The sequence below is a fragment of the Denticeps clupeoides genome, chromosome 16 (genome assembly GCF_900700375.1).
Source record: "Denticeps clupeoides chromosome 16, fDenClu1.1, whole genome shotgun sequence".
Lineage (NCBI taxonomy): Eukaryota > Metazoa > Chordata > Actinopteri > Clupeiformes > Denticipitidae > Denticeps > Denticeps clupeoides.
Genome location: NC_041722.1, coordinates 4,204,487 through 4,220,847, shown reverse-complemented (window position 1 = coordinate 4,220,847; position 16,361 = coordinate 4,204,487). Strand labels below are relative to the sequence as shown.

The 16,361-nt window shown below is 44.1% G+C and overlaps 1 protein-coding gene across 1 annotated transcript in view; it reads left to right on the top strand.

Moving 5' to 3' along the window:
- The first annotated feature begins 1,548 nt into the window (after positions 1 to 1,548).
- Positions 1,549 to 16,361, top strand: part of prtga (protogenin homolog a (Gallus gallus)) — a 29,795-nt gene continuing 14,982 nt past the window's right edge. Inside the window, exons 1-7 of the mRNA XM_028957088.1 lie at positions 1,549 to 1,668; positions 2,513 to 2,815; positions 13,534 to 13,678; positions 13,922 to 14,055; positions 14,152 to 14,448; positions 14,544 to 14,703; positions 15,353 to 15,600. Coding sequence (XP_028812921.1) covers positions 1,602 to 1,668; positions 2,513 to 2,815; positions 13,534 to 13,678; positions 13,922 to 14,055; positions 14,152 to 14,448; positions 14,544 to 14,703; positions 15,353 to 15,600 — 1,354 coding nt within the window. The 5' untranslated portion in view covers positions 1,549 to 1,601. The remainder of the gene's footprint in view (positions 1,669 to 2,512; positions 2,816 to 13,533; positions 13,679 to 13,921; positions 14,056 to 14,151; positions 14,449 to 14,543; positions 14,704 to 15,352; positions 15,601 to 16,361) is intronic.

Here is a 16,361-nt window from a genome sequence, read left to right as displayed (position 1 = left end):
TGACTCCTTTTCGCTGGAGGAGATCTTATTAACATAAACTGCCTACTTTATGTGGTGGGAACCAAAAATAATTGATTTTGGGACATGTGTTCATGCAAACACTTCTGGCATACATTTCTAGATTTGAATGTTTTGTCATGTTATGGTACTGAATAATAATAATTTAATAATGACAGGACACAGATACATGTAATAGGTTTAATGCTTTCAAATGAATACTTTCAACCAAATAAATGTTATACAGATGACATTTCAATCAATTATAAGTAGACCCCAAACTATCCAATTTTCAGAAACATGGATATGGAAAATTCCCTGAATTCAGTTTATTTTACAATTACAATTTTCATGTGCTGGACCATCGCTGAAATTGTCTAAACATAATGGCATGCACCTCAATAGTCTATTCGCCACTTAAAAGGTCACACTGAATGTTGCAAATGGGCTATAAGCCCATCTGTAAACCTGATGATGCTCCACGGATCGCCCTGATTGGACTGTTTGGTGCTTTTAAAGCACTTTAAAAATGTATGCATAGACTACAGAGAATCTGGCATCTGCCAAAATGCTCACTTCAAAACGGAACCATCAGGAATGTAGCAGAGAATTTTCTGCTCTATTTGCCCTATATCCTGTTTTCAGCTCTGATGTCTTCATATTTTCTTTGCATCTTTGTATATTTCCTGTTTCATGTTTGTTATATTTATATCAGACATTTGAAATACTGTAACATTTAACATCACACTTCAGTTATGACCTTTACAAGTTGATGTACTGTACGTTTATTTAACGTAATAAGGTCTGCACAAGGTTAGTGTGTCTTTATTCTAGATCTTTAAATCAAGTTTATAACAAGTTATGTACCCCAGAGACTAAAGCTAAAGCTAAAGTTTAAAGATTGCTTAAGAATAAGAAATTGAAAGCTTTTCTGAACAGGATAAACTGCCCCTGTGAATAATGCAGGATGTAATGTATGCCCACGGCGATGGAGAAGGTAAAGTGAGTCCAAGATTAGGATTGCTGTTTCGCACGAGGAGACAAGTGCATGGGCTACAGTATGTTAAAGTGGGTGGAAAATAAGACAAGGAGTAAATGAACCATGGGAACCTTTCACTTTTCCCATTTTTTTTCATGGGAACTAATGCGAGTTCATACTGACTTAAAATTATGGGAAAAAATGGCCCACTTAGATTTATATTCTAAACTGCACTTTCACTTTAGAAAATTTAACTTTGTTTAAACACAAAAACTTTCAAGAGCTATACGTTTTCAAATTTAGCACATATAACATGAATATACATTTTATAGGTGAGCAAATATGCTTGTTAAGCAATTTAGATATCATACTGTTCTGATCGTATGCTAATTCTGACCTTGGTGACCCAGCAGCGGGTCCAACTGCCCAAGTTGGCGGAAGAACTCTCCCAAGGACCTCAAACGCACCGCGCAGGGAAAGGAGGTGTTCCTCCGCCGGCAGCTGAGTGAAAAAGAAAGTAGTCCCTGCAGCGATCCGAGGAGCGCGCGGCGAAGTCCCGCATTAGTGGCCATCACAGCTAGAGGCAGGAACCAAAGGTTCTAGCATGAGCGAACATCCAGAATAAATGGCTGGCTTCAAACGGAAATTATACCAGCGCCTGCTGCTTTTTGCGGTATTTCTCCCAATCTCAGGTAAGACCGCGTCTTTTTTAAAAATTATTTATTTAAATAGCGGAGATGAGAAATAGTTTTCAGCATCAGCGGGAGACGCTCCTTACTCAGCATGCTCACGTGGATCGCTCTCGGCAACCATTTTTGACTATTTAAAAATGTCTGGGTCATAATTGCATGTTTGTCTGTGCCTGCGTGTCGGGGCGCACTTTTATGTGCCCGTCGGTCTGAGCACTGGCCGTTTCTCTTCGGAATGAACAACTTGTGCGAGGTGTAGTGCCATGCATCACTGAAACGAACTACAAAAACGTGCAAAATGCCATTAAAACAGCGTCGACTACATAGAAATAAGCATTGCAATAAGGAGGGCAAGTTTTTAATGCATGGCTTTGAACTGACAGCTCCTCATGATCAATTCAGCTTAAACTGGCAAGACATATATTTCCCTTCTTTTATGCTTTATTACCCATATTCTAAAATATTGCATGAATTGTTGTCATTGTTGTAGTATTTGAATCATATGTTTGATATAAAGACATTACTAGACATCAGTTAATAAAATTACTATAATATGAATTGGTGACAGAATACATGTATATCGTGAACAAGTTTGATTTGAAATGAGTTGAAACTGATGCATTAATAGACTTTCACGCTGCAAATGCAGTAAAGTGTTCTATGTGACGCATAGAACCAAAATTGTTCTCAGCCCGCGACTTTATGAGCCGTGAGTAATCAGATTAAATGGGAAACTCGGACATGATTCCGGCCTGCCGGAGAGTCCTTATTCCCGCAGTGTTGAAAGTTTGTCTGATGAGGTCTGTCTGGTTGGTTCTCATCTGTCTTTCTCCGTTGTTCTTCCCAGGTGTGTTATGTTTCAGTGAGCTCTTTTTCATCAAAGAGCCGCACGATGTGACGGTGATGCGGAAGGATCCTGTCATTTTGGACTGCCAGGCCCACGGAGAGGCACCCATTGCCGTCAAGTGGCTGAAGAACGGAGTAAAAGTTGCGGAGAGCGACCGCGTTTACTTGCTCTCCAATGGCTCGCTCTTCATTTCCGAGGTGGAGAGCAGGAGAGGAGACAAATCAGATGAGGGCTTCTACCAGTGCCTCGCTCAGAACAAATATGGAGCCATCCTGAGCCAAAAAGCTCGCCTTACTATTGCAGGTATGTTGACACGCTCCAGATATTGCTGTGACTTCCCAGCCATGAAGAGCAGTCTTACTTGGTATCAGTCATAAGATTTGCCAGAATGGGTTTGGATGTGGGTGGCTGAAAGACGCCATAATTGGAGTGGAAATAATGGAATAGTCAATGGAGAGCATTGCACCGATATATTTTAACAGGCAAGAGACAGGAAATCTCTTCGGCCAAGAGGTACTTCTCAATCTACCGGTGGGGTGCGCTCCACTCCTGTTCAGGCATCTAACCTCCAGCCCTGCGAGATCCCCACTTTGGTGGTGTAATGCCCGACCAGCGTTCCTTAATTCATCTTAAAGAGTTGAGGAAAGGAAGGGCCTTCGGAAAAGTTTTTCACTCTATTGTGTGTGGGGGAGGGCATTAAACCTTCAAAGTTACGGGCCTGCAGCCCAAAAAGATACTCCTCTGAAGAGAAGATGGCCATTGGTGTGCAAATGACCGAGCTGCGGGTTTGAAAGGTTAGGAGCTGACCGGGAGCTGGTAACCCTGGTGCTAAAGAGCATATGACCCCCATTCACCAGCCCAGACTTTCATGATGGCCAGGGATTGTTCTTCGGGAATGCCTGGGCTCTCTCCCTCTCTCTCTCCTGCCGTGTGGAGTGAGCGTGACTCTGTCCTTTCAATAAATTGGCCAGTGAGGCAGCGCTGGCCTTTGGGGTCCTTCTTCCCGGGTGTCACCACCCCCCAGGCCATCCTTCTTGCTGGGCTGCTTTTTCACAAAGGAGTTTACCTTCCTTTCATACCCCCCCTCTGCATTTTGTTTCATTGAGGAAATCTGAGCTTTCGCTGCAGGAAGTAGGAATTCGCACAGAAAAAGTTTACTGGGTTGTAGTTGCAGGATTACATAGTGGGTATCACAGTAAGTTACCACGATATCCACTATGTGAAAGCACATTTTTGGATGGAGAATTCGTAATGATTCATGGTTTAGTGTGCAGTGACATTTTGTACCATTGGAACTGGTGTGTTTTTTGGTATAATCTAGCGTTACCGCATGAAGCTTTTCTGAAGGTTTTTTTTTAAGAAGGCTGACCTCTTGTCTCAGTGTCCCAGCATGGGACGTGAGCCTCTGAAAGCGAACGGCTGTCCGCGCGCCGTGCTGAAACCGTCTCTACCCTTCTGGAAACACGTCAAACCCTCACAGTCCCCTCACAAGTACACGTTGACAGACAAGAATGCGTTTGTCCTGAGCGGATTCCTTCGGACTCTTCCAGGACATCAAACTGTAAATGGTAAATCTGGGTGGGAAATTGGAATTGTGATGAGGAATTGCTGTTGACGGCACACAGGCTTGTAAGTGTGGACGTAGTAAAAGACAGTTAATGAGGCTCAGGTTGTGTAACAGGCCGATGAGGAATGGACCTTCAGAGCAGCAAATGTCTTAAAGCAACAAAATACGAGTGTTACGCCCCCTCCCCCGGCTTTACAGCACGTTCCAGTAGTTTGCCTTCAGTCACCGGTTGACATTAAATGCCTTCACGGACGCGTGTGTGGTGTGGGTGTGTGTCCGGGCTGCATTAATGGAGCACGTCTGCAGGTTTATGTAATGAACTTTCGAGTTTACAGGGTTGTTTTAAAGGCACACTTACACCTGCCTGACGATCTGCCTGGAAGATTGTAAAATTTGCAGGTACCTGAGAAGTGCTCAGTAAAACGAAAAAAGACCTCCGCAGGCAGAGGGACACAATCTGAGAAAAAAAAAATCCACAATCTGCATCACTTAAACTGACGTGATTTCCCCCGGAAGAGTCCAGCGGGCTCCATGTGACAGTTTTCTGCTCTGCTACTCTGGAATTAATGAAAAGCTTTTCACTCCGGCCTCCTTTTGTCCCTTTTGCCCCCAACTGCCCCTGTGAAGAAAGGGATTTCTTTTGAGGGCATTTGTTTGTCCAGAGATCAGTGGACAGGACAGCTGGCCCTATTCACACAGAGAAGGCCAATAATGGTAATGACAGAGGTCTGTAAAAGTTCGATGCAGTTTTTAAACTCTACTTATATCTCAGTCCATAAATGTCAATGAATAGTGAGAGATACTAAAGTATCATATAAAAAATGTATTTATATGTAACAGTAAAAAAGCTATTTAGCTAGGTAGCACAGTTACACAATGCTAAATCCATGCGTTCTCACCATTATTTTAAACAAGTGACACCAATCCGAAGTGTGAAAGTATAAAAAAGGATATATATATAAAGGATATTAAAAATCAAGTTGATGTTAATTTAATGTTTTTATGAATGAACAGTGCTTGGTTCATGAGAATGCGAGAACGAAAAACTGTGTGTATTGAGGAGGTTTGTTGGCTAGTTTGCTAGCTGTCAAGGTATCTTTTTTCTGCTTAATTTGTCCAGTTTTGTTTTTCCTGACAGATTTATTTTTCATATTACATTTGGTCCCAGCAGTCTGAGCTTCATTTATTATCCTGCCTCAAAAAGTAAAATGTAAATATATTTTGGGTAATAGGTACAACCTCAACGTTGGAAATCCACGTAGTTTGATTGGTTAAGTTTATGCTCACGGAAATGACTAGAATGTCATCATGGACACTGGCACTCTGCTGCACTATGAAGTATTAACTTGTGACGGGTCTGTGTGTGCACTTTGGGGGGGGGGGTCACTGTGAATAGGATTATGGGAAAGCGTGGCCTACTGCGTGCTGCATCCTTCAGCCGGGGGGGAGACTGGTGGGACGGCATGTGTGCACCTTTTGTTGCCTCTGCTCACCTCTGACCCCAGGAGATATGCTGCATTATCAGGTAAAGAAATAACAGCGGTTCTTAGTTCTTACGGTGGCGATGGTTATCATGAGATCTTTGTCTCACTTTCATTGTGTGAGTGTGTGTGTTCATCTGCAGGTGACATCAGTAAATTTGGTGTCAGGGCTGTTTTTCATGTAGGGAACGTGTCTGGGGCAGTGGAGACCTAGCGGTTAAGGAAGCGGGTTGCTGGTTTGAATCACGATCCGCCAAGGTGCCACTGAGGCGCCTGTCATGGCTGCCCACTGCTCACTCAGGGTGATGGTTAAATCACATGTGACAATCACTTCACTACAAACTTCTCCATCGGTAATGTGGTTTTTTTTTTGTGAAGTGGTTGATGGGGTCTTACTTACTTACTTCAGTTCCCTGGGGACCATGCTTCTATCCTGCATTCCTTCATGGAACAGATGTATTCATTTTTTTATGTGTTTGAACGGGTTGGCATAAAATGTTTTCATGGCTTTGCTCTTCTTCACTTTCATGTTGTGTCCTTTGTGTGCCTTCTGAATGGCCGCTCAGACGGCCTTTACACCGGGAAATGACTGACCTCTCCGTTTGCACTGCCTGTGTTTTCTGTTGCCATGGAATAACACAAGAATTGCACTGGCTTAGCAGTTTAATAACGCAGACGTGGGGCATGGCGTTGCTTGCACAGTTTGGGACTGTTTCAAGAATTTGGCGCGGAATAACTCCTGAATAATTTATTCCCTCGTTCATGGTGCATGAAAGGTTGCCATAGTTTCCTCCTGCAGTGCTGTTAGAGGTCACAGGTCTTCTTGCCCATCAGTTGTTTGGATCGTCCCTTGCCAGGCCAGGCATTTTTCATTAAGACAGAAATCATATTTTGGTTTTGATATAATGCCGGTCATGTGATCACTGCACTGTGTATAGGCTATTTAGCCCAGTGTACTCACTGGCTGACCGTTTGACCCGGCCAGAAATAGATTAAGAACAACAGCACAGTTGTAATGGAGAAGCGGGGGCATGACGGTCTGTGGCAGAGCAGTTCAGGGATGAGATAAATGTGCGTGTGCGTGTCCGTGCGAGAGAAAGGGAGCGATGGGACTGGTGGAAAACTGTCTATCGGCCACCCCGGCCCCCTGCTGCCCTCAACTCTTGGGAGCCGCTCTTTGTTTGGCCAGGCCAGTGACCAGTGGGCTGCCCTGTAGCCTCCGAGTCTGGGTGACGGTGCAGCGGTGATTGATTTGCTGTGCTTTTCAGAGGCGCGTTCTCTTTCAGAAACACAAAGGGACCCTGGACAAATCTTTCAAAGTGGGTGCAGTTGAGCCTGAAGAAAATTCCTTAAAAAACGAGCAGGAGCGAGGTTGCAATATAAGCACAATGACGTCTAAATTATTGCGGTGACGTGAGCTTACGCGATGCCGTGGTGCGTATAGCTGCGTTGTCTTGAGGAGTCTTCATTTAGGGTGAATTAATTTGTGGTTATTTACCTCAGCACCTCACTGCTCTCAGTTTACTGATTGCTGGCATTTAGTTTCGCTGCTGGATTAGGTTACCATTGTTGCTATTTCTGTCACTTCTGTCACCTCAGGACCTTTAAGGCAACATGGAAACGTCGAGGCTGGTTTTGGGCAAATGCTCCTCTCCTTTAGAGCCGCTTCCTACGTGCACTTCCAAAGCCCAAGCAAGCCTTTTTCTCTGAAATGCGAATATTATTGCTTTTTTTTATGAAAAATGATTCATCTATAAAACACTAGTTCAGATTTCATTTCTTATATATATTGCTTACATGTGATTATATAAAAAGATATAATCACATGTAGGCAAAGTCTACAAAAGTCTGAATAAGGTTTGAAACACTTGACTATATGGACAATTGCGTGGTGCTGAGACCTGATCCTTTTAATGTATCTCCTGCCAACCTAGTTTTGGTAAAGGCAGTCTTCCCATTAAATACAGTAACGTGAGAAGACATGACACCGAGAGGACTGCGTTCTGTTGCCCTGCTTTCTTACCTGATACACAGCTATTGTTTTGTGAAAAGGTTTTAATAATGGGCCTGAATGCCTTCTTTAGTTAACCAAACCAGTCGCCCTGCAAGGGAAAAGCGAGCAGGGCACCCGAAATTCTTTCCCGTTTCAGTTTCGGTGGGTCGGTTCACGGCTGTGCTTCCGCCCGGTCACTGTCCAGACCACCGGAGTCTCAGACCCCCGCAGTCGCAGCTTGTTCTAATCAAGGACAAAGCCACAAACAGCCTGGGTGTTGAAGAGGAAAAGATCTGCATCCTTTCCGGCCACTTCCTGCATTTTAGCACCGCCAGGGACACGCGGGGGCCTGGAGTGAATTAGCAGAGCGGTGCAGCCATTGACCTGTCAACAGATGCCCTGGGACTCAGACTGGTGGTTTAAAAAAAAGAAGAAGCTGGACACGCCAAGGAAGGCCTAGAAAAACAAGGGGTTTAACCCCCTCGCTAAGACGCACAGGACGTAATGTTGGGGACAGGAAAACAGCAGCATGAATGAGGCGCTGGTGTGGCACTAAGCATGATGGGTTCATTTGCTAATGATCCAGGAGAGGAAAGTGGACGTGTCCTATGCGGAGACTCATTTCCATAATAATGTCCTCTCCACACAACGAGCTGAAAGAGTCCCTAACAGCACCGCCTGGACTTCCTCTACCTCCCGGTGTTCCTGTGAAACGCCGCAGACTGAATCAGATACAGTCGGCTGCTGCTGTAATCTGTACAGTCCGTGAAAAGAGCAGAACAATCCTGTTCTATCCAGAGTCGAAAGGGGGGGTCTGGAAGACCCTCGAGTGTTGACTGTGGATCGGGGTGGGGGTCGAAGTGACCAGGGGGGTGGTGGGATGGGACACTGGCCCCTGGAGTCTCCAAGGGAACCTTTGTCCATGTTTGACCTGTCCAGTGACCCAGTGTTAACTGGCAAAAGTGGCAAAAGGAAAAAAGTGGGGATTTGGAATAATGTCTTAAATGTGACAGTTGCCTCTTCCCTCTTTTTGGATTTAACTTTTTCAATAACTTTTCAGTCCAGATCCTTAGTTTGAGGTTATATATCCTGTTTTGAACCCCATAGGTGCAGCAACTCTGTGTTCTACACAGAAACTAAGTACAGATGTTCCACACCAAACAATGTATTCTTGGGCAGCAGTTCAGCAAATTGAATAAAAACCGAGACATGGCTGACATCTAAGCACTGATGTCCATCTGTACACGAAATGTGCTCTGAACAACCAGGGCCAGAGGGGGTTTTCGGAAAATATGGGAGACCATGGGACAGCTACACTACACAAAATACACTGTGGCTCAATGGCCGTGTAAAAAATAAATGATTTTATTAGCATTTTTCTCATTAGCATTTTTTTTGTCTTAAACGTGTCTAACATTCCTAACATACTTGCTGAAATAAAGTGATTGTAATCAACACAAACAGGATTCTTTTTGCTGCCTATTGTCACCACAGAAAACAGATAACCTCATGTGGCACCGCAGGTTCCACTTGTGGAAATTGCAGTAGATGGGTGCCCATGGCCTGAAACTATATCAGGTCTGTGCAGGGGCAGGGATATGTGGGATATGTGATCTGCGGGCGGATCCCTTTGCAGAGCCCCTGGGTGATTGATTGGCAGTGTGCAGGGAGCCAGCAGGCTCAGTTCTGCATTGGGGTGGCCCTGCGAGGCTCTGCCTGAATGAGCCCGGCCCTGGCCAGGATTTGTGGAGGTCAGAGGTCAGGGGTGAGGTCAGCGGTGGGGGCAGATGGACAGATATTCTTTGGGTTTTTGGTTAGGAATCTACCATCTTGAGCAACTACCCCACTACAAATAAGCGAAAATGGACCTTAACAGCAAGGCATTTTGTGGTAAATGGTTTGTGGAATAAAATATGCAAGAAATAAAAGATCATAGTGCAACGTCTGGAGGGAATTATTGTATTTATTGCACAGATGTCTTGTAACTCAATCCGCTAAGCACACTTGCGGCTTGCATGAAATAATGTGTTGATTTGGGTGGTCTTTAGCTGCAGTTCGTGTTAACTTCTATCTGAAAAGAATTGGACATTGTTAATTTTATCTCTCTGGTTAACAAAAGGTCATCTGTGTTTCTCAGTAGCTTGGGGCAGGAGCACAGACCTCTGTTGGGCAGAGTCTGCCTGGTCAGGGTAGAACAGTGGGGCTTGTTCAATAATCAATAAAGCCATTTCTTGATGCGACCTCTCAGGAGCAGACGGTGTATTTGTGTGTGTGTGTGAGAATTTCGGAAGCTCGACTTTGTCTGGCCCCAAGGCACTGGTCTTCCAAGAACCCTCTTCTGTCACAGCAGTTACGTTGTGCAACCGCGAGGAATGTGTTTGATGTTGACTGGGACCGGTGCGTACCCTAACCCCCTCTCCAGCACACACAGAGGAGCGGTGCTTGCGTTCGGACTGCGCCCAAAAGGCCCCGGGGGCTGAGGTTGTGCTCCTAGTGGTCAGCTTTGTAGAGATGCACCAGGAGAGGAGAGGCTCAGCAGCTCAGAACCAATTTAATTAAAAGCAGCTAACTGCACGCTCAGTATAAACCAGTGGGCCCTTGTTGGAACAAAAGGCCTGACCTTTATATCAATGGGTGTCAATGGCACAGCGGTGCGGCCCATTAGTGGAACCTACTATTTCCCTTACCCCTGCCTCGAAGAGGAGCAACCATGGTGCTGCTGGCAGGCAGAAGTGGGGGCCAAGTGTTTAAAGGCAGGGAACCCCCTCACATCTGACATGTCAAAGGTCAGCAAAGTCTTGAGGAGAAGGAATTTGGTGCACTACCTCACCAAAGGCAGGGGAGAGGGCAACCATTCTCCAGAGGAGCAGCCACGCGGCCGTGGCCAAAGTCCTGCTGTTCAGTGTGCCAACGCCTGATACGACAGGCTATACGCCTGCAGAGCTGGGAGTAGCCTGTTGTCAGTGTGTATTGAGATGGCTGAGTGAAGGCTTATATTTATCAAAAAAATGATATACAGTACAGGCAAACGTTTGGACTCACCTTCTTATTCAATGTGTTTTCTTTATTTTCATGACCATTAACATTGGTGGATTCTCACTGAAGGCATCAAAACTATGAATGAACACATGTGGAGTTATGTACTTAACAAAAAGTGTGGACCTGGCCTCCACAGTCACCCAATCGAGATGGTTTGGTGTGAGTTGAACCACAGAGTGGAGGCAAGTGCTAAACACCTCTGGGAACTCCTTCAAGACTGTTGGAAAAACATTTCAGGTGACGACCTCTTGAAGCTCATCGAGAGAATGCCAAGAGTGTGCAAAGCAGTAATCAGAGCGAAGAAACTAGAATATAAAACTTGTTTTCAGTTATTTCACCTTTTTTTGTTAAGTACATAACTCCACATGTGTTCATTCATAGTTTTGATGCCTTCAGTGAGAATCTACCAACGTAAATGGTCATGAAAATAAAGAAAACACATTGAATGAGAAGGTGTGTCCAAACTTTAGGCCTGTACTGTATGTCACATTTGCTAGCATCATAATAAAAGCTACAGTAACAAGTACAAGTGAAAGTGAAGGGATTGTCATTGTGAAACACTGCAACACAGCACACGGGTGACACAACTAACTGTGTCCTCTGCTTTTAACCCATCAACCTTAGTGAGCAGTGGGCAGCCATGACAGGCACCCAGGTAGCAGTGTATGGGGACGGTGTTTTGCTCAGTGGCACCTTGGTGGCTCGGGATTCGAACCGGCAACTTTTATTATTTTAAGGGGCCGCTTCCTTACTCGCTAAGAAACCACTTCCACTACTATTGCTTGTTCATTATCCGTATCTTGACGAGAAGGATCTAACTACCTACCATGGCCTTTTTGTTGCCGTGTCATTATTTATGACACCCAGAAGACTTTTAAAAGGGAGGAACCAGTGTTGAGGACTGCATCCTACTTCCTGATCTCCTGTCAGGAACCTGAGGGTTCAGCATGGGAGAATGATGGTGGGATATGGTGTTCCCCATCACTCCTGTACTAAACTCAAGGGTCAGAGGTCACAGCAGTTTGTCTGTTTATACATGGCTCTGTCTGTGGGTTTCACAATTCAGAAAGTCACAGTTCATCAACTCAGGTGAATCTCCCCTTAAAATTTGTAATCCACCGTAAATGCAGTGCTTGCTCCTCAGACGCGAAGCCGGTCATTGGCTCTTTATCCTTGTCTGCCTTAACTAATGATTATTTGGTGCGAGTGGGATGTGGAAACATGGCTGATTTGATTACTGTAGATTATAATTAAGTAGATTGTATCAATCCCTGGACCTTTGTGTAAAGATTACCTCAGACCTCCTGCAAATGTGATTTATCCTGCGTGTGTTGGCATTAGAGCCAGGGTCGGCATTGATTTCTTTTAACAAATCATTGACCGGGGTCTTCTTCAGGAGTAGAAGGAGCCGGGAGGGAGGCTTTTAACGGCGGGGGGGGTTTACGGCCTTATGCCTTAAAAGAAAACAGCCCATCCAGCATTTCGCCAGTGACCCTCTCAAGCTGTTATTGAGCTGTAGTAATGTATTGTACGCTCCAAGGGGGCCTGAAAGGCCACCCCCTTTGTTTTTTAGAAGACAGAGTCAACAAGATAGGAAGATTTGGGCACAATGAGCTCTGTTTTGTCAGTCACTTGGTTCAGCTGGCTGACCAATGTCAAGCTAAAAGCACAAAGGCTTTATGTAACTCACACCATTTTGTGACATTTTTTTCCCCAGTTGTCCTCATGCTTGCAAAATATAGTATTTTACATGTAAATCTGTCTTTTTAAAAATATATATTTTCATATTTGACAAAAAGTGCTGACTGTTTTATAAAGTTATGTTCATGAATGGAATGCAGTGAGATGGGCACCGATGCTGTATGGAGACAGGAGGCTGAGGCTGGGTACACGTGATCCAGCCTTTCATGTGATGTTGAGACAGAGCAGCTCCGGCCCTTTTGGTGGCCACTGGTCATTCATCTCCTCTCTGCTGCTCTCAGTCACCAGATCACCTTTCACTGAACCTCCCCCCACTGCAACATGGGAAAGTAGATCAGTGATCTCAAAGCACAGTGGCTCAATCTTTCTCTCTCTCTCTCTCTATTGTGTATTCTCTTTCTTTGAGCCATGGCTCTCTGTAGGGTTTTGCGGTGTAACATTTTGGATTTCAGTTGATTGGACAAGACAATATTTAAACAAATCAATTGCTTCAGATCAGGTTATATCAATCAGTTGCGAGCGTATATCTCTGCTGGTGGCTTTATGGAACGCTTGCCGCTGAGCGTCAGTGTCATCGGATCCACTGGTCTCTGTTAGCAAAGCTGCTCAGGGGTTTTATTTATGAGATTAATGAGGCTCAGTTTGCTCTTGTGATCTCAGCAAAGAGTTTAAATGTGCTGTTGCTTCAGGAAACTCTCAGCTCCATCTACAGAAGTCAGAGTCAGAATCTAGATGTCAAGTAAGATACAAGAAAGCCCACAAACCCCCTTTGTTCCAGAATTCACAGATCTATTAATAATGAAACAGGTAGATCAGCATAGTAGTTTGAAGAACTCTTACTGCACAAATTTTGCTGTATTTAAGAGTAGTGTGTATGATCTTTCCATGATGGCTTACAATTAGACTACATTCCTGGCTCTCTTGACATTCTTAAATTCATTTTCTGTGACATAATGCGTTTTGGACATTTCAACTGGAATACAAACATTTTGTCGAGCCCTTAAACAGTGGTTGTTCTGAAATATTTTGTAATTCAGCAATTCTGCATTGTATGTTCTCATTATATCTGTTAATTCTTCCAAGAATGTGTATTGTTACCTGCCTTTTCCCAGATCCCAGATCATTGGCATAGTTGACAGATTGGAACTTAATGTCAGGTCATCAGTAGAGGCCATATGTGCCATGAACATTGCTTGAACACTGTTTTAACCCTGTTTTTTTTTTATCTTTTTTTTTCTAGTTATTTCGCCTTTTACAATCCAGCCCACCTCCATAGTGGTTACAGAGGGGTCTGTTGCACGCTTTACCTGCAAAATCACTGCAATCCCTCCTCCCATCATCACGTGGGAGCTGAACAGAGTCACTTTACCCCTTGCTACAGAGAGGTTAGTTCTTTTCACGGATTGGTATGACAGGGATGCCATTATACATTTGCAACGTGATAATGAAATACTCATGAATTTAAGAAAATGCTTTACAAAAACATGTCTTTTGTGTATGTGTTGTAGAATGTTTGCTTTTGACTAATTATTTAATTCAGATCTTTAAACATAGACTTTATTAATATGCCATGTGTTGCTGTCCTCGCTTCTCACTTTCCTGTCCTCTGATGATGATTGTTGGTTCAGATTCACTGTGCTGCCCAGTGGCGTGCTGCAGATCCATGGTGTGGAAGAGAAGGATGCTGGAAACTACCGCTGTGTGGCAACCAACATTGCCAGCCGACGCAGGAGCACAGAGGCCACCCTAACTGTCACCCCTGGTGTGTATACCACACAAAATAGCACTTCCACTGAGGTACAGGTCATGTTTTTTTCTGTTAATGTCAGCAGCATACAAATTCCACCTCCATCCACAGCTCCACATCCCAAACTCCCCCAGAAGCCTCGCATCATCGCTGGGCCGCACAACATTACTGTGTCCCTGCACCAGAGTGCCATCCTCGAGTGCATGGCCACCGGCAACCCCAGACCCATCATATCCTGGAGCCGAGCCGACCACAAGTCCATCGACGTGTTTAACACTAAAGTGCTCGGCAGCGGGAACCTGATGATCTCTGATGTGAAGCCCCAGCACGCAGGAGTATACATCTGCAGGGCCACCACTCCCGGAACCCGCAACTACACCATCGCAGTGGCCAACATCACTGTTCAAGGTACAGAAGCCGTGCCTCATTTCTGTTTTAGCTATTACAACCACAGCCTGTTTGTTAATGTGTTGAAGGATGCTGATGACTGCTGTATCTTACAGCTCCCCCATCTTTTGTGGAGTGGCCTGAGAGTTTGACACGTCCGCGGGCGGGCACTGCCCGCTTCGTCTGCCAGGCCGAGGGAGTGCCCACTCCTCACATCACGTGGCTGAAAAATGGCGAGAGGATCCATTCTAATGGAAGGATCAAGATGTACAACAGGTTGGTTCAAGGAAAAAGCGGCTTTCCTAATTACATAATTAGTATGGGGCAGTGGTGGCCTAGCAGGTAAAGAAACAGACCCAAAATGGGAAAGTTGGCGGTTTGGTACCACTGACGCTCTGCTATACGCAGTGTTTCACAATGACAATCACATCACTTTAACTTTAGTGCAATTATGTAACTGTTCCTTGTTTTTTAAAATATAGGCATTTTATAAATTGTTTTAATTGGTTAAATGTAGTCTAAATAAGAATACTCCAATTTAAGAATAATGAAAAATGTATAACTTTTATATCTAAAAGGCCTGAGATGTAATTGTTTTGAAGTGTTTACCATACTGTGTACCAGGTTATTTAAGGTTCTAGAAGGAATACCCTTAAACAAAATTGTCTTCACTTAGCTCCTCTGCAATAAAAAATTAATTAGCATGTCAGCCAAATAAGAGACACCTAAATAATTTACCACACTGCTAATGGCATTTTAGGCGATAATATTTTACCACACTGCTAATGCCATTTTAGGTGATAATATTTTACCACACTGCTAATGGCATTTTTTTAATGACAATATCCCCTTAACCTGGGAAATTGTCCTACCATTTATTGGATCCTCTTTAAGCTTGAAATTTTTTTGTGCTTGTTTGTTTCAGCAAACTGGTCATCAATCAGATTATCCCAGAGGATGATGCCATCTACCAGTGTCAGGCGGAGAATGATCTGGGCTCAGTGCTGTCTATGGCCCGGCTGATTGTAGTCATGTCAGAGGATCGTCCCAGCGCTCCCAGGAACATCCGTGCGGACACTGTGTCCAGCTCTGCCATCCTGCTGGCCTGGGAGAGGCCGCTGTACAACTCAGACAAAGTCATCGCCTACTCTATACACTACATGAAGGCTGAAGGTAGGCCTAAAAAAGAACTACACACTCATAAAAGTCGTTTCTAACTGTTAAATTAGATTTTTGTTAAGAGAATTCATAAATAAACTTAATTGTGGTCATGCTTTATTTGGACAGTTCAGTTTTCATATTTGTTGTAATATTAATGAGAATCATTCAATTGGCTGATTTAGAGATTGTAGCTATAGTATTGCATAAGGTCAGGTTTTATGGATGGTTTCAGGTTTAAGGTTGTCTGAGGTTGTCTCCTGCAAAGGCAGTGACTGTTGCCTAGCAACTTATCAGCAAAAGTAACATAAGAGGACCTCAAAGGGGCAATGGATCATTTGGATAATTATTTACTAATTGCATAATTGAAAAACTGTGAAGTGCAGGATAAACACTTATTTTCCAATTCACTTAGATACCATTTAGCTGATTCATGCATTTGCTGAGTGGGGGACTGAATAACCAAAGACCAGGCCAGATTAATGGACTTTGTTTCTTCAGGAGTTTAGATTTACGAATGTTTAGAGTTCTTGATGCTCCCACTTCCTCCATACCCTGAAATAGGAATGTGGGAGATTGACCATCTGTTGTTAATAGTTGGTTGCCGGGCTGAGGTCAAGGAAAAAGAATGACTATCCCACCAAAAGCAAGAACAACAGCTTTCTCTATACAAACAGGACCGGCCTCACCACCTTACATCTTAACATCTGCTTTTAAAGATGCAGTGCCTCCTTTATGTAACCAAAAATCCTTGTTTTTGAGAGATTGTGGGTGGC